General features: G+C 50.3%; 2 protein-coding genes across 3 annotated transcripts; one reads left to right on the top strand and one right to left on the bottom strand.

Moving 5' to 3' along the window:
* Positions 1–62: 62 nt before the first annotated feature.
* On the top strand, positions 63–13,444 carry EEF2KMT (eukaryotic elongation factor 2 lysine methyltransferase). Its single transcript, XM_032460723.1, is given in 9 exon segments — positions 63–213; positions 2,352–2,414; positions 4,284–4,364; positions 4,568–4,669; positions 9,924–10,057; positions 10,142–10,388; positions 10,390–10,438; positions 11,713–11,862; positions 13,180–13,444. Coding segments are annotated over 9 exon segments (1,023 nt in total). The 5' UTR covers positions 63–117; the 3' UTR covers positions 13,281–13,444.
* Positions 12,535–24,613, bottom strand: ALG1 (ALG1 chitobiosyldiphosphodolichol beta-mannosyltransferase). Of its 2 annotated transcripts, XR_004312735.1 has the most exons (14): positions 24,359–24,613; positions 23,341–23,418; positions 23,126–23,229; positions 21,919–22,067; positions 20,390–20,479; positions 19,938–20,048; positions 19,041–19,162; positions 18,811–18,849; positions 18,409–18,468; positions 17,507–17,617; positions 16,268–16,382; positions 15,478–15,563; positions 15,319–15,394; positions 14,125–14,261 (listed from the first exon to the last, which is right to left on the bottom strand). XR_004312735.1 is itself a non-coding variant. In XM_006190052.3 (13 exons), the coding sequence occupies exons 1-13, from the start codon at positions 24,564–24,566 to the stop codon at positions 14,130–14,132; spliced, it is 1,395 nt and encodes a 464-aa protein (XP_006190114.1). In that variant the 5' UTR covers positions 24,567–24,609; the 3' UTR covers positions 12,535–14,129. The 2 variants fall into 2 exon arrangements, 1 of the variants encoding a protein (XP_006190114.1); XM_006190052.3 differs by lacking the exon at positions 15,478–15,563 and having other exon boundaries at positions 12,535–14,261; positions 24,359–24,609.
* Between the last annotated feature and the right edge of the window lie 1,647 nt (positions 24,614–26,260).

Here is a 26,260-nt window from a genome sequence, read left to right as displayed (position 1 = left end):
GGCGCCAGGCTCGACACTCCCAAGACCCGCCTGTCCCCGCCCAAGGCCTCGGACCGCCTCCAGGCGCAGCCCGGCTCCCGCCCCATCTCCTGGGCAACGCCGCGGCCCCGCCCCACCATGGCGCCGGAGGAGAACGGTGAGGCCGCACGCTTGCTGCGGAGTTTCGAGCGCCGCTTCTTGGCTGCGCGCGCACTGCGCTCCTTCCCCTGGCAGGTGGGCGGCGGGGAGCGCGGAAAGCGGATAGGGGGCACTGGGGGTTCGGGGTAGGGAAGGGGCTTGTGCGCACACACACACCCCGCCCTCCTCGCCACGTGACGGCCTCTGCTCCCTCGTGGGTCGGGGCTGCACATCCGGCCCCCGGGGCATCGCCTGGGCCCGCGCAGCCTGGCGGCGGGGAGCCAGAGGTCCACCTGCGCGCCCTTGGGGCCACCCTATGCTCAGCCCTCAGCTTCCCCCTTCCTGGGCCCTTCTGTCTCTCCCCTGCTTTTTCAGACTGTATCTCACGAATTGAAGGAATGAGGGGTTTCTTCCCAGCTCCCAAGTTTTAGGATCATGACAGTTCATGACTTTTTTTTGAGCCAGTTACCATCCTGGCCACTGGGTAACAGCTGTTGCTGCTCACTTAAATAGTCAACATCCCCAGGAGAGCGGGTGACCACGCTCCGTCGAGTGCAGTGACCAGATCACAGACACCCTCGGGCCTCGCTGTTCTCTTATGTATCAGCAGCATTGGACAAAATCCTCTCAGAAGCAGCTGATGGAAGAGAGGGAGGTACAAAACAGGCCAGAAAAGAGAGGAAATAGCGCACCTCCCTGGTCGGGGGACCTGCCGTTCCCACACAGGCACCTGGCCGAGGCAGCAGCTTACTTCTGCCAAGGCAAAGGCTCCAATGACACTACCTCCTTTATAATTTATAATTCACCTGCAGTGAGCTCACTGGGATGACTCAGTTTGGACACATATTCCTCCCTAGGTCTGCCCCCTCTTAAAAGTAATGGTTAGTCATTTGTGTTCTTTCATTGACATATATAAACCATTTTGCATTTTGGGAGATCATTTCCCATCAGAAAGGAGTATGTACATTTTTTAACCCCAAATTTAAACCTCATAACAGCATCCATGGGTCCCAATTCAGTACTGACTATTAATGTTCACATGAAATGGGTGCTTACTGTGAACCAGGCCCATGCTAAGTGCTTGCGTAGGCTCACCCACAGCACCCATGTGGTGGGGGCTCTTTTCATCATTGGTTTGACTAGAAAAGTTGAGAGCAGCATTGGAAAGCTCAGACCCAGGAGACTGCTTGCTTTGAACCCTGGCCCCACCCTACACAAGCTGTGTGACCTGGGGCAAGTGACTTCATCTCTCTGTGCCTTCATTTTCTTATTAGTAAAACAAGGGGCTATTTCAGGATAATGTGAATATGTGTTAGCTAGTATTTTTATTCTGTCACCAAATGTTTACTGAATGCCTTCCACAAGTCAGGCACCAAGATCAGCAGCGAACAGACAAGGCCCTGCTCTGATGGGAGAGCCAGAGAATAAACAAACAAATGAATAAACAAGAAAACACAGGGAGCAGACAATGGCTGTAAAGTCAATACAACAGGGAAATGTATCAAAGTAGGGGAGTCAGGAAGGCATCCCAAGGAGGTGACATAGGAGCTGGGATCTGAACAGTGAAGCAGTCGGCCTGTTGCAGGAGCACTTCGGGGAGCAGGAAGTACAAAGAATGAGCTGCTGCAAGGAGGCCAGTGTGGCTGGAGTGGAGGGAGCAGGGATAGGACGGGTGGTGGCAGTTGAAGTCAGAGAGAGAGAGGCCTGGCCAGGTCTTGGAAGCCTATCAGGGCATGTCAAGGGGCTCAGGAGAAATGATATGAATTGCCTGGTGTCACATCAGCCAGGCCAGGCTGCCTGATTCTGGAGCCTGAGCTCACTGTTGGGCTGGAGTTCCCTGTGAGAGAGGACAGCATAATGGGCCTGGCAGCTACACGTTCTATATGTCCATTTTAATTCAGGTGTCAAGTCCAGAGCAAGCCCATCAGTTGTTAATGCCTTGGCTCCCCACAAAAGTCTTGGCTGACGAGTTCAGCCACAGAGCTGGTCTGTGACCCAGGAGAGGTTAAGCTGCCAGAGCTAATGCAAACCAGGAGTCTGTCTTCTGACATTCTTTCTCTGACTCATCCAGGTGTAACCTGGAACTTCTCAAGGTCAGGCTTTCAGCTGCCTGTGGCTTCCACTTCATTTGGCCCCAGATCACTTAGCACTTTTGCTAGCATGTCCTATTGCATGTTTAATGTTCCTGTGATTATGCCCTTGAGATTTCTCTCTGCCCCTCTCTCTTTGAATAGAGCCTAGAAGAGAAATTAAGGGACTCATCAGGTTCTGAGCTGCTGCTGAATATTTTGCAGAAGGTAAGAATCACAGAATCGCTGGAACACATCACTGACCTGATTTGCCCATGAAGACATAACGCAAGTGGTGGGTGCACATGTATCCTTTAAAAAGAGAGACACTGCATCTGGGTGTCAGCACCTGAGACAGCTCCAGCTCTTTTGTTTTCTTAGATGAAGACATCAGAATATACGTAATCTGCATGAGAAGAGGGAATCTGGGGGATTTTTTTTTTTAACTGTCCACAGAGAAAATGGAGATGACAGCTGTAGGAACATCTAGAATTCGTTAGCTGCTCAGAGACTTTTTTCTTTATATTTAAGGGGAAAATAAAGAGGCAAGTCTTACCCACCCCTGTGTCTTTTCTAGACGTGGATGGGCCCCTGCCTTTTGCAAGTGGGGTTTAGACTCCAAGGCACATGTGGGTGCTGGGTAGAGGCAGGACCATCACTCTGCCTGGCCTGTCCCACCCTGTCCCTGGCCATGTGCATCAGGTAAGGATCACACTGCATCCCAGCTCTGTACTGTCTTAAGGGTCCTGAATCCTTCTGAAAATCCAGAATTACGGTCTCTCCCCCTAAGAGAAAAATGCATGGGAGTTACACACACCCCTGCAACCACCAATCCTGTCCAGGGAGCCCAGGTTAGAATTCCTGTGTGGAGGGTGAACCAAGAGTATCCGTCCGACCACTGAGTAGAGAAGACCTGGCCGCAGCCAAGGAAGACTCCCAGGGCAGTCCAGCCATCCAGGACTGTGAGCTTCGACATCTCTGAGGCCATTGTCTTGCAGCCTACCCTGATTTTCACCCTGAGGATAAAACCTAACTGTGGCCAACTAGAAAGCCCCTGAAGAGTTGCCTGGGCATTTTGTTGCTCTTGAGTAAAATCGTGTCCTTCCAGCCAACAGGCCCCATGTGACCCGGCCCCTACTCTCACTGCTCCTGTCCCCTGCCTCCTCCTTCCAAAATACCAGTCTGGGGCTGCCTCAGAGCCTGCACAAGCTACCCCCCTGCCTGGAACTCGCTCCCGCTGCTCTCTGCTTCTCTAGGCTTTAGCGGAAGTGTTTCCCTGAGAGCCCGCATCCCCCTCCACCACATCCCAGGCAGAGCCCACCTTCCTCTGTCCAGCTGGGGATGTGAGCACCAGGAGGGCCAGTGCGGAATCTGCCTTGTCTGCACCAGTTGGGTTCTCACCTCTTCCAGAGAGCCAGGCAATCTCACATTTGTCCTCACCTACAAACTCTAGTTCCTGTTGGCTGCCCTGGGAAAGGATATCTTAGTCCTGCTCTAATAGAATACCATTGACCGGGTGGCTTATAAACAAGAGGAATTTATTTCTTACAGTTCTGGAGGCTGGGAAATCCAAGATCAAGGTGCCAGCAGATTCAGTGTCTGATGAAGGCCCACTTCCTGGGTCATAGACGGCCATCTTCTTGCTGTGTCCTTTCGTAGCAGAAGGGGTGAGGGAGCAATCTGGGCCTCTTTTATAAGGGCACTAATCCCATTTGTGGGGGCTTTACCCTGATGACCTAATCATACCCCAAAGGCCCCCACCTCCTGATATCATCATATTGGGTGTTAGATTCAACATGTGAATTTGGGGTGTACACAAATATTCAGTCTATAGCAGGGTGTTAGCTTGAGTCCATATGCCCCACATTCCTGCCCAGAAAGGGCATTAGAAACACTGCCACAGTCTGTGACACTGTGGTAGAGAAAATTTTTTTATGAAAGGGCTTATATCTTAAGACTTACTCTCAGATGTGTGAGGGTCACCTAAGGCTAGAATTCCAGGGATCGGGTAACTGGGGCTTGCCCTATATTCACTTAAAGCTCACAGGAGACTTAAGGAGAAGTCTTTCCACCAATACACACTGTTCCTTGTCACAGACCGTGAAGCATCCTCTGTGCGTGAAGCATCCACCATCAGTGAAATATGCCCGGGGCTTTCTCTCAGAGCTCATCAGAAAGGTTAGTGATGGGCACTGTCCGTCCGGTAGTCAGGCAGCGTCTGGGACTTGGCTGGCTCTCCAGAAGTGGGCTTTGCCTGCTCAGTGCCCTTTGCCTGCTCTGCAGACCCCATATAGCAGTGGGCTCCCTGGGCAGCTGCTCCCAGCTGGGTTCCAGCAGTAACTTAATCCTCTTGCTGAAGCTCTCTCCTTGCCCGCCCCCAGCACGAGGCTGTTCACACAGAACCTTTGGACGAGCTGTACGAAGCACTGGCGGAGGTCCTGACAGCCGAGGAGCCCACCCAGTGCCACCGGAGCTATCTACTGGTAGGAGATATGCGCCCTCCTCCCCACACAGAGTTCATGCAGGCTCCAGTCAGCCACATGTGGGTTCAAATCCTGTCTCATCAGCTCTGTAGTCTTAGATGAGATCAGTTAACCTTCCTGAGCCTCAGTTTCCTCATCTGTAAACTAAGCATTTCAACAAATAATACTTGTCTTATGAGGTGGCTGGGGTTAAATCAGGTAATGCATGTAAATTGCACAGCAGGGATCTGGTGCTCAGACCTCAATAAGTACTTGATGGATGGACATTACTTGATGGCAGTCTCTTCCCACTGTCCACTGCCACCATCCTCAGCAGCCTGACAAATCCCATGGCCTTCTGACTGGTCTTCTGGCTCCTTGCCCCACAAAAATCCATTCTGCACACAACACTTTTTGTTTTGTTTATTCTTTAACCTTTTATTATAAAATAAAACATAGATACAGAAAACGACACAAAAGAATTAGATAGATTACTGAATTGTTGCAAGGCGGCCACCATGGTAACCATGCCAACCTAGTCAAGGACTTCAGCAGCCTGCCCACAAGGGCCCCGTCTGACCCATCTCCATCCCAGCCGTCCCTCCCTGTAAAAGTAACCACCAATTCCCTTTCAGAGTAATCACTCTGAGGTCTTATCACTGCCACATGTACCTCTGGACACCTGCAATTGGATTTGCCCATTAACTAGGTCGGGCTTAGGACATCCCTTCACCCGTAGTTCCCACCAGCTCTTTCTCCTCATAGCAGTTCCTCTACTGAACAGCCCTGGCAGTTTGGCCTGGACCACTTTCCGCAGGGCAGGCTTTTGGTTGCACACACATGGTGCTGTTCAGCTTATTCCACCATCCTCTGTTTCCTGCAAATTGGGGGCTGGAATAAGAGGCCCTCTAGACTCATGTCTGTCTGATCCCTTTGGCAAGAACAGAGTGTAGGGTTCTAGAAGGCATATCATCTGTTTTTGTTCCCTTCATGGTAGCAGTTGTGGATGCTCAGAGCTTATACTCATTAGTTCATTGGAGGATGCAAAGGGGTGATTTTCTTTCTTTCTTTTAATTAAAGTATAGTTGATTTACAATGTTGTGTTAGTTCCTGGTGTACAGCATAGTGATTGAATTATACATATGTATATTCTTTTTCATGTTCTTCTTCATTATAGGTTATTATAAGATGTTAAATATAGTTTCCTGTGCTATATAGAAGGACCTTGTTGTTTATCTATTCTGTTCAGAGTAGTTTGTATCTGCTAATCCCAAACACCTAATTTATCCCTCCCCCCTCCTTTCCCCTTTGGTAACTGTAAATTTGTTTTCTATGTCTGTCTCTCCCTGTTTTGTAAATAAGTTCATTTGTGTCATTTTTTTTAGATTCCATATATAAGTGATATCATATATTTGTCTTTCTCTGTCTGACTTACTTCACGAAGTGTGATAATCTCTATGTCCATCCAAGGCAAATGGCATTCATTCTTTTTATTGCTGAGTAGTATTCCATTTTCACACACACACACACACACACACACACACACACACACACACACACACACACACTCACACACTCACACACTCACACTTACACTCACACACCACAGCTTCTTTATCCAGTCATCTGTCAATGAACCTTTAGGTTACTTCCATGTCTTGGCTATTGTATGTAGTGCTGCTATGAACCTTGGGGTGCATGTGTCTTAGAATTAGAGTTTCCTCTGGATATATGCCCAGGAGTGGGATTGCTGGATCATATAGAAACTCTATTTTTAGTTCCTTAAGGAATCTCCTTACTGTTTTCCATAGTGGCTGCGCCAAATTACATTCCCACCAGCAGTGTAGGAGGGTTCCCTCTTCTCCACACCCTCTTCAGCACTTATTGTTTATGGACTTTTTAATGATGGCCATTCTGACCGGTGTGAGGTGATACCTCACTGTAGTTTTGACTTGCATTTCTCTGATAAGTAGCAATATTGAACATCTTTTCATGTGCCTGTTGGCCATCTGTATGTCTTCGTTGGAGAAATGTCTGTTTAGATCTTCTGCCCATTTTTGGATTGAGTTGTCTGTTTTTTTGTTATTAACTCGTATGAGCTGTTGCATATTCTGGAAATTAAGCCCTTATCCATCTCATCATTTGCAAATATTTTCTCCCAATCCATAGGTTATCTTTTCATCTTGTTTATAGTTTCCTCTGCTGTGCAAAAGCTTAAATGTTTGATTAGATCCCATTTGTTTATTTTTGCTTTTATTTTTATTGCCTTGGGAGACTGACCTAGGAAAACACTGCTATGATTTATGTCAAAGAATCTTCTGCCTATGTTGTCTTCTTGGAGATTTATGGTGTGCTATCTTATGTTTAAGTCATTTTGAGTTTATTTTTGTGTATGGTGTGAGGGAGTGTTCTAACTTCATTGATTTACATGCGGCTGTCCAGCTAAAAAGGTGATTTTCTGATTCTGTAGTTTTGTTTTCACTCATAAGCTGGAGAAATTTTATAAGGAGATGCCTCCTTTCATCCATATTTGTTTACCTACTCATACAGCTCATAGAGGAAAGGCAGGATTCTTTCCTTTTCAAGATAGTGAATGGGTTTCCTATCATTCCCAGTAGAGCTTCAATCCATAGCAAATTGTGTCATTATTGAAGCTCAAAATGTGCTATTTTCAGCCACTTCAAATATGCTTCTGAGCCCTTTTGTATCACCTAATAGTTTTCTTGCTTTACTTTATGTCAAGCTTTTCCAAACTCATATGTTTCCTGCCCAGACCAGGCATCAGCCATGTCTTCAAGAAGCGCTAGTGTCAGGGGGTCAGAGGGATAAATTAGGAGTTTGGGATTGGCTGATACAAACTATTGTGTACAGAATAGATAAACAACAAGGTCCTACTGTATTAGCACAGGGAACTATATTTAATATTGTATAATAACCTATAATAATATTAAAAAGTGTATATATATAATATATATATATAACTGAATCATTATGCTGTATACCAGAAATTAACACATTATAAATCAACCAAATTTTTAAAACTTAAAAAAAAAAGAAGCAGCCCTAGTTTCTTTCAGAGGGAAATGATATTTAGAGACCACTGTCTGGGCATTAGGTATGATCATTGCTACTGTCTAGGCCTTTCCATGGACAGAGCTAGGATATGAGTGGTGATATGTGTCCATTCTCTTTAAGAGAAAATACTTCAAAGTCCATATTGATGTTTTTAATTCAAAATCAGAATGGCAGGGTTTTTACTCAACCTCTTCTGCTGTCTCCTTCCTTCTACACTGGAAATTCTGGTTCTCAGGAGCACAGGGGATGATGTTAGGATATCCCCCAGCTGCCTGTGGGCTTTATCCCATACTACTCATGCAGCTGTCGCAGAACAACAGTGCTAATTCCTCCCACCAACTGCACTTACTGAAAGCAGTGTAAATTTTTATATGTGCCATCCTCATTCTCCCTGCATGGTTGTCATAAAGCCCCGACTCGGCAGTTCAGAGCAGCTCCAGCTCTGTAGGTCAGAACTCTGCTGGGTCAGCTGCTTTCTCTTCTTTGAGCATCACAGAGCTAGAGTCAAGGTGTCTGCAGGACTAGGCCCCGGGGGAGAGACCGTTCCAGGAGGCTCAGGTCGTTGGCACAGTTGCATTTCCTACGGCTGCAGGACTGGGGTTTCATTTCCTTGCTGGCGCTTGGACGGATGTTGTTCTCAGCTTCTAGGGACCACCCTGGCCCGTGACTCGTGGTGCCTTCATTCCAAAGCCAGTGACCACTTCAGATCCCTCCTGCCTCTTCTTCTGCATCTCCCAGATGTCAGCCCTGATGATTCAATCGGGCCCACCCAGATAATCCAGGATTATTTCCACATATCAAGTTCCGTACCCTTAAATGCATCTTCAGAATCCCTTTGCCAAATAGCGTAACACAGTCCCAGGTCCCAGGGATTCCAGCGGAAGCATATGGACCCATGCACATAACACAGCGTCTTCCTTCTCAGTCTCTCTCGGTCTGTGTGTTGATGTCTCTCTAGCCATTTTGGTGTCTCAAGTTTGTTTTCTAGGCGGTTCTTTAAGGAGGGCTCGTGGGGTAGACTTTCCTGGAGTTCTTGCGTGTTGATAACAGTTGGAGTCATTTATACTTGAATCCTGACTCACATCTTCTCTCTCTGACTCTCTCAAATATATTTCTCCATCTTCTTTGTCAAAGCATTATTGTGGAAAAGGCTGATGATAATTTAATTTTTTTCCTTTTTATATTACATGCCCTTTTCTCTTAGATGGCCAAAGCATTTTTATTTTCCTTTAAAGTCCAGTAATTCTGTTAGACAACGTCTCAAGGTTGTGATCATTCCTGGATCAGTGACCCCCAGGTGCAGAGTGTACTCCTTCAGTATTCATTTCAAATCTTGTTTTGGAAGGAATTCTTTCTTGAATTATCATTTTTAGTATTTGTTCTTTGCTTTCCATTTCCACTGAAATTACCTAAAAATGGGTGACATACACAACAGAAATTTAACATCACACAGTTCTGAAGCTATAAATCCAAAACCAAGGTGTCAGCAGGGCTGGTTCCTTTTGAGGGTTGCAAGGGAAGGGTGTGTTCCAGGCCTCTGTCCTCAGCCTGCAGACAGCCGTCTCCTGCCTGTCTCTTCACATGATCATCCCTCCATGTGTATCCATGTCCCAACGTCCTCTTCTTATAAGGGTGCAGTCAGATTGGATTAGGGCCCCCCTGTACCCTCATTTTAACATGATTCCCTCTGTAAAGACACCATTTCCAAATCAGGTCATATTCTCAGGTGCCGGGAGTGAGGACTTCAGCATATGAATTTGGGAAGGAAACAATTGGACCCGTGACAATCTTTCTTAATTGATTTTTGATTTTGAAATTTCACTCCTTTTCACCTCTTGTGTCTCTTAAGGGTTTTATCTGTTTTTATGTTTTGTTTTGTTTTTATTCTCATGTTCCTTCCAGTAATCTTTATTTCTGGAATAATGTTTTCTGTTAATTGTCCCACATTTCTGAGTGTTTCTAATGGCTGTTTAGGCCTCGCCCCGGGGCCCTCACACCCCTACTACTAGAGCAGTCAAGTTCCCTCCTAGGTGGACCCCTGCCTTTCCAGCTCACAAGGGTCGTGTCACTCCCCTGCTCGGAACCTGCCAGTGGCTTCCCATCACATTTAGACTCAAGTCCTAATTCCTTACGTGACCCATGAGGCCCTCCACGCCTGCCCTGGTCGCTGGATTAATTCTGTCTCCCTGTTTCGGCCCAGCCTTCCGGGGACTCGGTCACGCTCTCTGAGAGCACAGCCATCGTTTCCCACGGCACCACGGGCCTGGTCACGTGGAACGCCGCTCTGTACCTTGCGGAATGGGCCCTAGAGAACCCAGCGGCCTTCACTCACAGGTGACCTGGGGGTGCAGGGCTGGGCCCCCCCTGGGCGGGTCTGCCCAGGCACGGTTACAGAAATGGCCCCCTTCTCCCACCCAGGACCGTCTTAGAGCTCGGCAGTGGAGCTGGCCTCACGGGCCTGGCCATTTGCAAGACGTGCCGTCCCAGAGCATACATCTTCAGTGACTGTCACAGCCGGGTCCTCGAGCAGCTCCAAGGGAATGTCCTTCTCAATGGCCTCTCATTGGAGCCAAGTGTCACCGCCCCCGCCCAGCACCCAGCATTCAAGACCCCTGACACAGAGAATCCCAGGGTGATGGTGGCCCGGCTGGACTGGGACGTCGTGACAGGCCCCTCAGCTTGCTGCCTTCTGGCCAGACATTGTCATCGCAGCAGGTACCGCCCAGGCCACTGGAACACAGCCTCCCTGCAATTCCACCCAGCTCTCAGCTCAGGGAAGGGGACAGTGGCTGCTGCCTAGCCGGAGGAATGATGGGACTTCTGGAAGGTCGTGTGGACCTCCAGGGTGACATCAGAGCACAGGCATGCCTCTTGGGTGCTCTCCTGTGAGAAGTGGCCATGCGTACTCCCACTGTCATGGTTCCATCCTCTGAAGGAAGCAGCTCGTCCCAGCAAGGCCTGGGATAAACAGAGCAGGCCCCAGGGTGCCAGACCAGTGTGACCCATCTTAGCCAGGCCACAGTGCAGTGGGCAGACTTCATGTCCCTCTCCAGCAGCCTAGGGAGGCCTCTTGGATGCCATCCAGAATCGAAATGAAATGGCCAAAGCAGCCTCAACCCTGCCTCCAGCCCCTTATCTTCAGACGTGGGTAGAAGTGACCACAGTAACCTTGTCCTTTCAGAGCCACAGAGAGGGCCACAAGATCCTGATTCCTCTGTGTGCCCTGGGCCAGGCCAAGGGTCAGACCGCAGTGGTGTCCAAGTCAGGGAAGGAGCCCTGATTGCCCCCACCTCTGTCAGCTCTTGCTTCCAAAATCTTTGTGCATGTCCGTGTTGTCACCATATGTCCCTGAGGCTGAGGGCTCTGCCTGTATGTCTCTGTCCTGGGTCCACAAAATGAGCCCCACAAGGAGGGACCACCCACAGGGGGGCGGGCCTTGAAGAAAGGGGCACGGCCACCAACAGGCCCACAGTCCTCCACCAGGCTCATCTGGCCCGTCTGGCTGACAGTGCTGTGCTCTGGCTTGGCCACAGCCCTGACACCCAGGTCCAGGGCGGCCGGAGCACAGAGGTTTAGCCACTTGCTCTTGGGGGCCCAGCTGGTAGTCGGGAGGGAGCTTGTCCCCAACATGAAAGAAACAAGAAGCCTGAGGCATAGTCAGGGTTTGCTTCATTAAGCATCTTCTAAATAGGCCATAGGCAAATAATTGATTTTTTCTTTTAAAGGAACACCAGTGAGTCCTGGATATTTTTCATGTGTTGCAGTATCTTTCAGCAGCTTTTTTTCTTTCCTCTCCTAAGGGTTTTCCTTTCTTACTCGTGTAATTTTCTTACCGTCCAACAGCACAAACCTAATAGAACTGCTGCTTTCCAGGCCCTCACCCTGCTGCCAATGTCGGCACAACCCAGAAGCCTCCATCCTGGGGTCCTGGGTCCTGGGTCCTGGGTCCTGGAGGAGCCCCTTTCAGTAACCTGGGGTTTTCATCACAGACGTGCTGTATTGCCCAGAAACTATCCTCTCCCTGGTTGGGGTCCTGCAGAAGCTCTCTGCCTGCCAGAAGGACCAGCAGGCTCCTGACGCCTACGTTGCCTTCACCATCCGCAACCCAGAGACGTGCCAGCTGTTCACCACAGAACTGGGTGAGCCCCAGGCCTCAGGATGGGCTGCTGTCTCTGAGAGGCCAGCCCAGGCCTGCAGGGCCACTGTGCTAACGCTACACAGGTCTGCAGACAGACAGAAATCAGGAAAGTAAAGGAGTGGGGCCCTGGAGACAAATTAGGGAGCCCCAGACCACAATGTGCTGGGCCAGCAGTTCCCGACCCAGGAGGTCAGCAGAGGAGCCAGGGCTGGGGAGGGGTGCTCTGGGGAGGAAGGAGGCAGTTTACATGTTTTTAGGGCAGGTTTTGAGAGCCTTTGGACCTCAGTTTCCTTGTCTGTAAAATGGAGAGGTGCGGTGTTGTCATTCTCCATCTCACCCTCGAAAACACGGCAGTGTAGGGTGGCTAAGTGACCACCCAGGCACCCATGGACTAGAGCCAGACATCTGGCTTCCACTCTCCGCCCCCCACCCCCGCCCTGCGACCCCCACCACTGGCAGTCCTGACCAGGGCTTCCCATGTGCAACGTGGCAGCAGTGCAGAGCCCTGCGCTTGCCCCAGCCCCTACAAGCAAAGCCCTCCCACGCTGCCTCAGTCAACAGAGAGAGAGGACCAGCATCCACCCCCGCACACCCTGTCCCACAGACAGAGAGCTGTGCAGCCTTGAAAAATTAAGTCTTCCAGATGCTTACATGAAAAAACACTCAGGCTGTATTTTAAGTGAAGCCAAGTGCTAAACAGCACATACAGTATATATTTTTATTTTTAAAAAAAAATCATGTTAATACACATATGGGGAAACTCAATATACACCAATGAACATTATTAACATGTTATACTTGGACAGCAAGATCATGACACTTGTACACACTGTATGTCTACTATTTCATTTTTATACATAGTAACTTTTCCATTCATAAAAAACTGCTATGACAAAACGATCCTTACCAAGGGCTCATCAGACATCTGTGCTCACAAAGAGGATGTGAGCCCCTCCTGACGCATGTCTAGCCTCTGAAGGCACCAGGCTGAGCGGTCAGGCAGCCATGGGTTCAAACTTCAGCTCCTCTCAAGCTGTGCCCAGTGACAGGGTGGAGGACAGGTGCAGGGAACCCGATGGGCCCTGATCTGCCAGGGATGCACCTGGCCCAGTGGGCAGATGGAGCAAACCTGGCTGCTGTGAGCTGCCTACAAACTGGATTCCTGTCCCACCCCTGTTGTCTGGATAGGGCCTGGAAATCTGTGGTCTGTACACTCCTCCCTGCCCTCAACCCAGGCCAGTCCCAAAGCCCTGCACTGATAGGGTGGTGTCCCCTCCCCAGAGCCTGCCATCCTGAGATGTGTGTGCTCTGTTTCCAGGCCGGGCTGGGATCCTGTGGGAAGAACTACCTCGTCACGACCAGAAACTGTTTCCCTACGAAGAGCACTCGGAGATGGCAATTCTGAAACTAACGCTGTAGGTTTACAAACGGTTTTGAAGAGTAACATGAAAATTAAATCACTATCCTGGAGAGAATGTTTATGTGGGAAAGCTAAAGCTTTCACTGGACTTGAATGTTTAAAGAATGTTAAATTCTGAATCAGGAACCACAAACTTTTATAATAAAATATAAACTGTTCCAAATGTGTAGGTGCCCCTTTCCGCCAGTCGTCTTAGTTCTTAAGCAAATCACCATAAATCAGAAATGAACTATTTGGCTCAGAGATAAGCATTTCATTTGGGCAAATGAAAACATACACCAAGTCTGTTTTCCCCCAATCTGGACACACATACCTCACGGGGCCAAGCCTGCTGTACAGCATGCGTCTGCTGCCCTTGCAGTGCGCTGGGCTGCGATGCCAAGGCAGGAAATAAAAATATTACGGACGCAACCAGGCAAATGCTGGGAAAGGCAGGCACCAGGATATAACACGGATTAAGATGTCAAAGATGCCAGAAGCAAGTAACAGAAAAGTAATAATCTTGGGGTGGGGGTGCGGGAAGACTCATAAGACAGGAGAAGAAAAGAGAGAAGTGATTCAGAGCATCCAAAAAAAACCAGGCTGAGACAGTTTCCTAGGCCATAAACTGGTTATTAACTTCCTTCCGCGGGCAGCACCTGATGCCATCCTTACAGCTGCTGTCCACTAGGAGGCGCTGCTCCACAGGGTTTGCCCAGGGACTGGCCAGCAGCTGAAGGAAGCTTCAAGGAGGGGAGTTGGCCAGCTTCTGGGGAAGAAGAGGGAGGGGTGGGCATCAGCGTGAGGATCTCTCTCAGCCATGTCCAGAACAGGACACCTCAGGGATTTCAGTCATTGGCCCGAGAGGGTCATGTGTCCATAATCAAAGGGAACACAGTCTGCTTCCAACTCTCATCCCAGCGAAGCTGCTCTGACTCCTGGAGGTTCTTCCGGAACTGGTTCAGTTTGCCAGTAGGATCGGGAAACTTTGAGAAAAGCATCTAGAAGGAAGATAAAGACCAGAACTTACCTTATCGCCATTTCCTGCCCCTATCCCAGGCTGCCCCCCCCTCCTTCTCCCAGCAGTCTGGGCTCCTGCCGTACCCCAAACACCAGCTGCCAGGCCAGGGATTTTGCTAAAACCCTTCCTCTGTTGCTGGTGTCCTGGAGCCTCCAGCAGGCCTCCCCTTCTGGCCCAGTTTCCACACCAGGTCTCGCTAACTAACCCTTCTCAACACAGCTCTGACCCAGCAAGCCCCCTCTCTCACAGGGCGCAGAGGAGCACTCACGCCCCAGCCCTGCTCCATCTCCTACTCTGCTCCAACTTGACAGCACGGCCAAACTAGTGTTCACCATCCACACCATTCACACCCCAACCTCTGCAGCGCAGTTTCATCCACCAGGAGCACCCACCCATCTGTCTCTGCCCAGCCCTGTCCCACCAAGTGCTGAGAACTAGGCAGTGTCTGTGTCCTTTCCAGCTTTGCTAAACTAAGTCAGGTGTCTGCAGACTACAGCCTGTGGGCTACATGCAGCCCTCCACCCATCTCTGTAAATAAAGTTTTATTGGAGCAGCTACACCCCTTTGTTTGCAGATTGTGGTTGCCTTCACATTACAAGAGAGTGGTTCCGACAGAAGCTATGGCAAAGTCTAAAATATTTTCTATCTGGGCTTTTTCAGAAAATTGGCTGTCCTTCATCTCAATTGTCAAGAATGATGGCATTACTTTCTGTAATTTGTAATAAGAAATAAATATGCTTCAAAGACACCCACCCATCTCCTAAGGCTGGTCCAGGAAGCTCCCTTCACTCCTCTCCGTTCTCAGGTGCCACTGCTCCCTAAATGGCACACACGGTCCACCTGGCTCGCAGCATCACCTGTGTGGCCTGAGCTCTGTAAACCCAGACGGCAGGTGGGGTGAGCCCTGATTCCCCAGGGGGCCAATGGGGCCAGACTGCTGCTCCCTTTCCCAGCCTTTTACCCAGACCCAGCTCAGGCCTGTCCAGCTGCAGGAAAACTCCAACACCCTGCAAGCCCTGGAGTCGGGGCAGACCCACCTGCAGCTGAGCAGCCAGTTCCTCCGAGTCCTCAAACACCAGGCCATTTTCCTCGTGCTTCACAAGCTCGTGTAAACTGCAGAGAGGGTGGCGGGAGGTCTGAGAGCTACCCCAGAGGAGAAACAGAACCCACGGTGCCCACCTGGACCCCCACCCCACCTGCAGGCCTAGCCAGGGGTGAGGAACAGTCACAGTCTGGTTCAGTGAGCCTGTTCTTGGATTTGGCATCTGCATAGAAAAGAGACCTAGAAGGATACACATTAAAAATCCAAATGGATTTGGGGGAGAAGTAAAGGGGCATTTGGACTTTCTGTGCTACATACTCTTTTCAGAGAGAACATATTCGGTAAGTTCTATGTTTTGTTTGTTTTTCTTAATTCCACAGCAGAGGAACCGGGTAAAAGGCAATCCCGCTGAAGGCAGGCTCGGGAGTGATCAAGGGGTAGAGCCCAGCATGGTCTGAACCCGGGGTCAACATCCTGGATTTCCTCCTGAGGCTGGCTCCTCAGTCCATGGGGGAGCCACCATTTCTAGAACCTCTGCCCTCTCACATCCATCTTTGCCAGGAAGAGCGGAGACAGAATTACACTCACTTAACTGATTCGAATCCAACTCTATGAGCTCAAACAAGAGGGACAGAGAAATAAGCCCACTGTAAGTTGTGCGAGCAATTGCACCACTATATCCCATGAGCACAAGCCCCCAAGTCGAGTATTAAGACTCCTAGTTTTTACTCCACATGAGCTCTAAGGGGAAGCCACCTATTTGTTGGGGGCACAGCCCACCCCCCAGGAACCACAAGGGCTCATGCTTCCTCTGATGGCGGAGCTACACAGATCAGAGGCGGCACCCTCCAGGGAGGTTTCTGGGGCAATTCTGACTGCCCTGGCCCCCCACCAGCTGCTGACTTGAGAACCTAACTCCGGAAAGATTCAGTTTCTGCTCCTACCACTGGAAGTTCACGGCGCACACGGGCAGGCAGCACCCGAACATATCCACCACCTTCATGGGCAGGTCCAGGCCGCTGGAGGACCGGTGCAGGCAGACGCCCAGGTCCGCGGACCCTGCAGGGCGAGGGTGAGGGGGCCGTTACTGCAGGCTGTGCGCCCAGTGACAGGACAGTGGACCAAGGCCTGCAGTGAGGAGTGGAAAAAGGGTAGTAATGCCCCCAACCCTTGTACAGCTGCCTGGAGTTGGCTGAGCAGCCAGGCCTGGGTCACATGTACTTCCCACCTGCTGCCCCTGGTCACTCGGCCCTTTCTGCCAACTACCTGCCCATCACCAATATTTTTATCTAAACTGACCCCCTTTTTCTCCTCAACCACGATTTATTTTAAAAGAAGCCGTAGCAATTATTGTTTAATTGGTTCAGAGTTTCTACTTGGAGTGATGATGTTTTGGAAAGGGACCGTGGTGATGACTGCACAACGCTGAGAATGTAATTAATGCCACTGAACTGCATATGCTTAAAAATGTAAAAATGATTTAAATGGCACATTTTGTTATGTATATTTCATCACAATAATTAGGAAAAGAAGCCAAAGCAGATGCAAAAGAAAACCAGCTGTCACTGTGAAGATAAGTTATGGCAAATAAGCCACTTCGTGTCGCTCAGTGTGGGCTGGCAGCTCCTGCCTACAAAGGCTGTGCCCCCGATGGCTCACTGGCCTTAGAGACTTAATCAGCACCAAGCCAACATGCCCTCCCCAGTGATCAAGGCAGAAGGAGACAGAGAAACGGGGCTTCTCCCTGGAAGAGTCCACACTGTTTAATGCGTGGTCTCTGCACCTCCCAGACATGGAGACAGTGGCCCCAACCCAAGCCCAGCCCAGCCCTTCTGCCCAAGAGAAGAGCAGGACTGAGTGGAGGTTGTGGAGGCCAAGAGCACTGAGAAGTAACCTGAGTTACGCAAACAGTTCCGGGGCCCACCAGGCAGGGAGGAGCTAGCACACCAGGAAACAGCCTTGTCTCCAGGAGTCCAGCCAGGGCCCAACCCATCCTGAGGCCTGCATGTGTAGGGCCTTTGAGCAGAGTATGATTTTAAATCTTTAAAGGGTTATAAAAACAAAGAATATGCAAAAGAGGTCAGTAAAATAGTTACTATCTGGCCCTTTTCAGAAAAACTGTCCCCTGCCCTCAGGTATTTCCTTTCAAGCCTCAGCCCTCTCCCCTCCTGCCAGACTCTTACCTAGAAGCAAGGGGTAGTCCTCGGCCTCCAGCCATGGGGTACAGACCTGGATGTGCTGGAAGTGCTTCTGGCAGATGAGGCGGCTGTAATACTCCTTTAGAGGCCCCTTGCCTTACAGAGAAAACCAGAGTCAAGGCACCGGGCCCACGTCTGGCCCAGTCCCACAGCTCCAGGCCTGAGAAGCCCCTGAGGGGGTGGGGGAGGAGGAGTGAATAGAAGGCCCACACTTGACAGCTCTGATCAGGCCCCCATCCAAGCCCCTTCCAGAAATGACCCCCAGGGCCTGACCACTGAGGCCATGGCCCATCTCCGCAGCAACCTGTGCCCAGCAGGCCTCAGGCTGGGAACTCAGCCAGGATAAACTCTGGCCAGGCACCAGAGTGCCCACCGATACAGCTTCTCAAACGGATTGTCCCTGTGCCCCGCCTGGCCCCCCAGATGGGATCCTGCCACCTCGGGGGTCCAGGGGCCAGGAAAAGGGGAATGCCCAAGGTGGGGCAGCTGCTCAGGACCCTCCTCCTCCAACCAAACCTCTTCTGCTTCTCTCTCTCTTCACTGGACTATATGTAAATAGTTTTACATAGGACAGTGGACTTTTGATTAAAAAAAAAAACGAAGATGCTTGGAAACCACTGTGAAGTAGAAAGCTCAGTGTCTCTGGGGTTGTGCTATCTCACATTCAAATCCAGACTCCCTGCCTTGCCATGAAGCCTGCTGAGCCTCAGCTTCCCGCTGTGTCAAGCTGATGTACAAAACCACACATCAGAGTTGGGGTGAGGATTAACAAGACAACAAACACCACATGCCTGACATGGGGAAGGCATACTACAAAGGCTGCATGTCTTCCGTCCCCTCCACTGCCCCCGTTTAATATGGGAACAGAGATGGTCCCAGGTGGGTACCTGTTATGGCACAGACCAGAGAAGGGAGGCTTTCTCCATCCACAATCAGCTGTTCAAACTCTAAGTTTAAGAAAATAAATACATGGTAACTAAGATCATGTAGTCAGGTGAGTGAGGGGCTGATGGGAGTGGTTGAGGGGGGAGGGAGTGGGGGGAAGGGGGGAGGGGAACTGCTCTCAACCACAAGCTCCCTCTCCTGGAGGTGACACTTCAGAGCTAGGCTGGTCACTCAACGACTCAAATGGGGACTCAGGCCCCCCACCTCCACCCTGTGTACTCAGGCTGGCCAGTGACCCTGGGGTCAGGAACACCCTGCAGAGGACACCACGCAAGGCCAGAAGAGTATCTCGCAGCTCAACAGCCCCTGACAAGCCCAGCTCCTGATCACAGCCACACACCTACTTTCTAATGCTTCCAGCAAGATGGAGAAGTCTTCATCCTCTACGAAAAAAGAGAACCAAGGGTCATGGGCTGGTTTCTAGAAGCCTCCCCACCCAGCTCAATGTGTTCCCACTTCTCGGGGGACCCATGTCCCCAAATACATGTGAGGCACAGGCCTGGTAGGGATGAGGAGAACACAGGCTCAGCCAGGTGCTCATATGAGCCCCAAGTGCCCAAGAGGGTCCTGAGACCTGTCCAGCTCGTGCTGCTGACCAACAGGGCCGGCCGCCTGCAAAGGTGGGTCACCATTCCGCTCTGGGAATCCCGCTCTGTGAAGGCCGACCTCTCCATGACCAGGTCCGAGGGTTCTGAGCTGAAGGAGCAGAAAGAGCCCATGAGCTGCCACAGAGCAGACCCTTGGGGCTCAGGATGGCTGTCTCCCACCAGAGTGAGGCCCGCGGGCTCCCAAAAGTTGGGGTGTGGCCATCTCAGAGCCACCAGGTGGCCCTACCACCTGAGGCCTGGGCACAGACCTGCACCTTGCTTTCTCTCTTTATCAGCATGTTTGTGTTGCTAGGTGCTGAGGCCACAAGCAGATAAGACCAACTCGGCCCCTGTCTTCACGAGGTTTACTGTTCTTATCAGCCCCTTGACTTAAGAAGAGAATGCCGTGACCCCTCCAACTGCTCCCAGGTTACTGAGAGGAGCAAAGATCAGGTGTGTGGAGAGCTGCTCAGAGGGGCTCCCCTTACCACCAGGAAATGTCCAGAGAACACACAGGTGCACAGACCATGCCACGGGGTCAGGAACTGTGGGCAGGAGAGTAAGGACACCCACAGCCTAAGGCAGGGCAAACGCTTCCTTAAAGGGCCAAGAGTAGACCCTGGAGGCTTTGAGAGCCATGCGGTCTCTGTTGCAAGGCTCAGTCTGGCTCTTGTAATACGGAACCAGCCACGGATAATACATAAACAAACAACGTGCTGAGTTCCAACACAACTTATTTACAAAGACCGGCAGCAGCCCTGCAGCCAAGTTTGCCAAGCCCTGGATTAGTGGATCCCCAGATCTGCAGCAAGAAGACAGGGAAGAGGCCAGGTCAGCACTGAGCATAAAGGAGGGCGGCTGAAAGCTGAAGACAGCTGACTTACCGGGCCCTGAATGCCGAGTAGGTGCGGCTCAGCTTCATAAAGAGCTGGTGTTGCAGGTTCAAGGGCGTCTCTTTAAAGAAAGATGCTGGCTTGTCGTAGACGGTCATGGCTCTGCAATGAGACTGCAATGAGATTGTTGAGGGGCTCCAGGGAGGGCCGAAGACAGGCCTAAGGAATATAAGACCCAGAAGGATCCACAAGAATGGTGCTTGAAGATCCAGAGTCTCAGACGACAACAATAAGCTTTAGAATTACGTGGAGAAGCACAGAGAGAACTGCCTGGACCAGCTGGCTGGCTGGGGAAGAAAACTCCAGCCTTCCTACTCCCTCAGCTTCTCCCAACCAGGAACCACCTCCCGGGCCCCTGGGGTCTTCCGATGCCTCGCCCACGTGACACAGCAGCTGGGAGCCAACAGTGCTGGGAGGGACCCCTCGTCTCCCAAGGACCCTACTTGATGCCCCAGTTTTCCACCAGGTCTTCCCGCATCGCATTGGTCACACACAGGTTCAGGTGGGAGAGGCGTCCAAACAGCTTCTCGTACCTGAAGAGACATTATCAGTGATCAGCCAAGAGCCCTGGGTGGGGCACCACCCCCCCAAAGCCATGGACTCGACACCTTCTGATACTGAAGACGCTGTAGAGCTGGGGTCTCCCAAATCGGGTGGCTGGCAAGGCACCTTCCCAAGTGTCTGCGCTCAGTTCTAACTGTACCGTTATTTCTTTCAAATCTTTCTTTAAATTGTATTGCTTTTCAGCTTAAATACAATTACTTTCAAGGGAAACCGTACATCACTACAGAAGGGAAAGTCCAGTCTCTTGCCATAAAAAGAAGAAATATAATAAAGGCCTCCTTATTAAATCTCAGCCACACTGCGCTACTCCCCGCAAGGGCTGTGGGGCTGACGTGCACTCCCAGTGTGTTACAAAGGGAGTTTCACAAATGTTAGAAAGGTGTTAATGACAGATTAGCTCCGAAGATTTGAGCCCTGATGACAGGGCAGAAATGAGAACTGGAAGTCACGGCCTGTTTCTCACTCAGGATGCAGAGAAAGCTCCCGAGTGGGCTGCCCAAGACTGAATTTTGGAGCTCACACTCATTAGCTGTGTGTCGACCCAATGGCCCTCATCCTCAGTTTACTGGTTTGAAAAAGGAAAGTGATCACAGAACACCCTCACTGGGGGGCAGTGAAGACTGAATGGGATAAAAGGCTTCATCTGAGGCCTGGTATGCAGCAAGCGCTCACTGATTGCTGCTGTGGCTGCTGCTACTACCACCATCCATGAATGACCCATGAGGGGAAAGTCCACAGCCGGCCAACGGCTTGAGGCTGCAAGTCCACACCGAAGCAGATGGTATAACTCAGGCTCAGAACACAATGCTGCTTCCTCCTCCAAGTCCAACCTGCTCCCAAGGCCCTTCTTCCCTTTCCCTGTCTCATTAGCTTCAGCAGACTGTGGCCCATGCCCCCACCTGCCAGCAGCAGCCCCCAGTCTTCATTTGGAGATCTGGTCTGGGTGCACCTGGGACCCCAGCTCTCCAGTGGAGCTCTTGTCCCCAGCCTGAGACGACGGGGTACTGCAGCCCCCTGGGCTCAGTGGAAGGTCAGGGGACACCAGGTGAGCAGGAGCTAATCAGAGGCTCGCTCTCTCCACTGGGCCTGATGGGGTGAGAGCCAGGGGAGCTCCCAGCGCCTGAGAAACACCTCTGGGAGCGGGTGTGGAGGGAGATGAAAGAGGTCCTGATGACACCCTTTTTGGGCTCAAAGTCAGCCATTTCTCCGACTTTTCAGTTTCATGGGCCAACAAATGCCCTCTGTTCAGGCCTGTTTCTATCACTTGTAACTGGCCTCAGCCCAACTCCCAGCCTTGCCCTCACCCCGTCAGAGCAAACAGAGAACCAGCCTCACCAGGTCTCCACACTGGCCCTTCTTCCCGCCATGGTTTGGGGACCGTGTCTGCACCCTCCTCCCAGACCCTCACCACTTGGCCAGCAGAACGATGGGGTGGCTGGGGCCATGCACCAGACCCATAATGGAGTAGCCATAGTTGTGCCAGTCGATGACGAGCTTGCTCCCACAGAGGCAGCCTGCAAACCAGCAGACGGCAATGGCAGGCAGGCCCGGAGGGTTCTGGGAGAGAGAGACTTGAATGAAGAGGAGGAAAGCAGACCATGGTCGAGAATAAAACAAGGGAAAACAGTTGCAATGTACATGGCAAAGAGTCAGTTATCTTTACAGCGCTCTTAATAAGCAAAAGAAAGACCCTCTTCCTTACCAAAAGGTATAAAAAGTCATGAAAGAAATAAAACTGACCAACCCAAAAAGTCCAAGATCATTGATACCCAAGGAGACAAAAAATGGAATGAGGAGGTGCCATTTTTCATCTGTCATAACAGAAGCCCTAAAACACCTAGCAACAGCTGGTGGTGGGGAGGACATGGCGGAAGAGGCCTCCCCACTGGGTTGGGGATAAACTGACCCAGCCTTACTCTAGGACTATCCAGTAACACATCACAACATTTAAAAAGTGCTCTGACCAAGCACTCCCACACCTAAGAATGTATCCCAAGAAACTGGACCCATGCAAAAGACACATGTTCACCGATGCTCTTTGCCACATTATTCGTAAAAGTAAAAAAATCAGGAAGAATCTGAGTGTTCATTAAGATGAGACTAAATATATACTTAGGGTACATCACATATTGGGATACAATACAGCCAATTAAAAGAAAGCTTCTCTATGTTAAAAAGCAGTGAAGGTAAGAGGTTAAGAGCATAATTCCAGAACCAGAGTGACACCCTGGTTCAAATCCTGACTCCATCACTTCCAAGCTGTATGAAAACAGGCCAATTACAGAACCTCTCTGGGTCTAGGTTTCCTGATCTCTAAATGTAGGTAATACATGAACCTACTTCCTCAGATTGCTGTGAAACATTAAATGAGATAACACATATAAAACATATATAATAAGTACAATGTAAGACTATCTGTAACGACATTAAAAAACAGAAGGGATGGGTACTATAAATAGAATGGACACATACCATAAACTCATGTTTTTTAAAGTTTATACATACACTCATGAATATGCAATTTATTTACCAATTGGTACACTTTTTAAAAGACTGGAAAGTAAAGAAAACTGTTAACAGTGGTTCTCACAGTGAGAGGCGGAGCTGACATGTACCTGGAGAAAGATGTAGGCTGCTGGCTCCCTGCACAGCAACTTCCACAGCAAGTGCACTGCCTGAAAAACAACCTTGACTCCATACTGGAGAATGTGGGGCCCAACTGCAAATCAGAAAAAGGCTATTACTAGTATAGGAGTTCTTGGCAGTCTGTAGATTCCTCCCCACCACACACTCAGAGATTCAGAGGAATCTGGGGGTGACTGCTTCCTACCTGCAAATCTCCGAATTTCTGTCAAACTCACAATCCGAATTCTGTCACTTTGCAAGAGTTCATCGCGGGGTTTGGAGTCTGAAAAAAAAAAATGTCCCCTTCAATATGCTGGACAAGATGGTCTAATTTAAAGTCAGATGTTCCCCGGCCCCTAGGCTGAATAGGAAGAGAGGGTCTTGGGAAGTAAGACCTTCCCAAAGCTCTCTCTGTTCCTCAGTAGCCAGAAAAGAGAATGAGGCCAGTTCTTTCCCAGATTCCACTTGACCACCCACAGAAAGAGGGCCAGAACTTTATCCACTTTTACAATGGCTGGCACATAATAGGCACTCAGCTGATCTAGATTCCCTGGGTGATAGAATTATCCCACCACAGAGACCCCTAGGGAGTCACACCCCACCCCCTCACCCTGGGATGCAGACTCTAAACAAGGACCAGAGGCAATCACTGCTATTCATTCCTGCTTTTCTGTGACATAGGGTTGAGCTACTCTCGAGAAAGATGTCAGAGTGTAGGAGGATGGAGAAGCAGACACCCCTGCCCCTCACACTAAGGGAAAAAGCTGGACATGCTACAAAAATGAAACATCTTCTGCCTGCAGAGGGTGAGGAATGGAGAGGAGACAAGTTGCCTGTCGGCTCAGACACAGCCTGACAAGAGTAGCCTTAGAGATGTGGTTGCCAGCACTGGCCCTGGAGTCACATGCACCTGGGTTCCAGTCCATCTTTCCACTTACTAGGAGGAGTAAGACTATGCACTGAGTTCATTTAGCTTAGCACAGTCCTGGCATATGGCAGGCGCTCGATTAACGCTGGCTGTTCCTAGAAACCTACCCAGCAGAGGCTGGGCAGAAATCTGACAACAGCTGTCCAGGCCAGTACCCAGTTTGCTCAATTTCAGAGAGCTGGCGGCGGGAGGAGAGAGAAAAACGGCGCCCCCACCTCGGCCCCTGTTGGGTGGTCAAAGCCGAGGGTCAAAGACTGAGAGAAGAGTCTCCCTCCCAGGCTCCCCCGGCACTCACTGCTGAACCCCAGGATGGTCACGGAGAAGCCGCACTTGGCCAACGACAGCGCGTGGTACTGCATGCGGGGGCTGCGGCCCACGTCGCCCAACACCACGACAATCACGTGCCGGGCCGCGCGCCCCCACCGCCAGCGCTTCCACGCCACCAGCAGCAGCAGCGGCAGGGACAGGGACAGCGCCAGGAAGGCCACGCAGGAGACAGCCATCTTGGCGCGCCAGCAACAGCCACGTGACCTCGCTTCCGCGGGCTGACAGCGCTGTGCGCAGCCGCAGACCGAGGCTCCGCGGTGGGCGGAGAGAAGGGAGGCCAAGGCTTCGTTCCCTAAGCAGCGGCCGGTGGAACCTCTGAAGAGCTCCTGGAGGCTAAGTTATAGTGGTATTAAAGTAAAGCTGTTACCATGTGGGGATCAAGGAACATTTTGTTTTCAAAGTTGTAAGATAATTTCAAAATATAGTGAGGCAGCAATTTGGATGAATCGCATAAACACAATGTTGAGAAGAGACCACACAGCAGAGTGCATACTGGCTGATTCCATTTATATAAAATCAAAACTACTCTTTGCTGTTAGAATTCAGGGGCGTGACCTGCCTTGGGGGGTGGGGGAGTGAGTGGGAGAAGGCCAGTGGGGAGCTGGTGGTGGGTTTTTGTTTTGTTTCTTGATCTGGGTAATCCGTTTGGGAAAATTCATCAAGCAGCAAACATTCATTTTTAAAGATGTATGTTGTACTTGAATAAAACATTTGAGCTATAAAAAGAAAAAGAATAGGAAAGGACAAAGAAGGAAGTGAAAACCATAAAGATTTTAAATGTCCGTAGTAAGAAGGAAAATTTCCCCACTGACCCTCCCATTTCACCTCCCAAAGTAACCTCGACATGGTTTTGCGTGGGTCCGTGTGACAGCGTTTTGACTCTGAAAGAGGTCCTCTTGCTGAAAAACATGGAGAGCATGTTGGTAAAGCCACCGCCCCTGCCCTCACCTTGGGAGCTGCCTCAGAACCTGCAGGGTGCTGGGCACAGCGACCACCTGCCCTTGGCCCTACCTTACCAACTCACCGGTTGGATAAAGAAACATCACAGCACCTCCTCCCTTGATGAGAGCCTGGACTGGGCAGCACCATGCTGATGCGATTACCCAGGGACCCTAGAACCCAGCTCAGGACTTGGCATGTATCTCATTTGCATCTCAAAATAGCCCTGTAACTCCCCTTTTTACAGATAAGAACACTGAAGGTCACACCATTGGTTAGTATGTGGCAGACACAGGACTTGAAACCTGAATTAAAGAGGGTAAGGAAGGATGAGTAAATGTGTACAGGTGGAGGGATGGGCTGACCAACACCGTGTGCAGCTCATTAGTCCCCCAGTTCTCAGAGAGGCCCCTGCCTTCAGTTGCATGTGCCGGAGGCTGGAACACGTGCCCTGCCCACTCCGTGCACCCTCTGTGGTGGGGCAGGGCTGGGATCCAGAGACCTCAGCCTCATGGGTCCCTTGATCTTTAGCAAATCACTTTCTATCATTTGGCTTTACTGACCGGTAAATTAAGAGAGCAGGACTTCACATCTCAGAGAGCCCCTCTTGTTCTGATGATCTAAGAGGATAAGGACCAGATGCCATGGTTGTGACAAATCAAGAGTAAATGGGGGCAGGGATAAATTGGGAGTTAGAGATTTGCAGATACTAACTAATATATACAGAATAGATAAACAAAAAGCTTATACTGTATAACACAGGGAACTATATTTGATATCTTATAATAACTATGGTGAAAATGAATATGAAAACCAATGTACATATGTTCATGTATGACTGAAACATTGTGCTGCACACTAGAAATTGACACAACATTGTAAACTGACTATACGTCAATAAAATATTATATATGTGCAAAAAGAAAAAAGA

This window comes from Camelus ferus, chromosome 18, assembly GCF_009834535.1.
Source record: "Camelus ferus isolate YT-003-E chromosome 18, BCGSAC_Cfer_1.0, whole genome shotgun sequence".
Taxonomy (NCBI): domain Eukaryota; kingdom Metazoa; phylum Chordata; class Mammalia; order Artiodactyla; family Camelidae; genus Camelus; species Camelus ferus.
The sequence above is the reverse complement of the archived record's forward strand: the minus strand, read 5'-3'. Positions and strand labels throughout refer to the sequence as shown.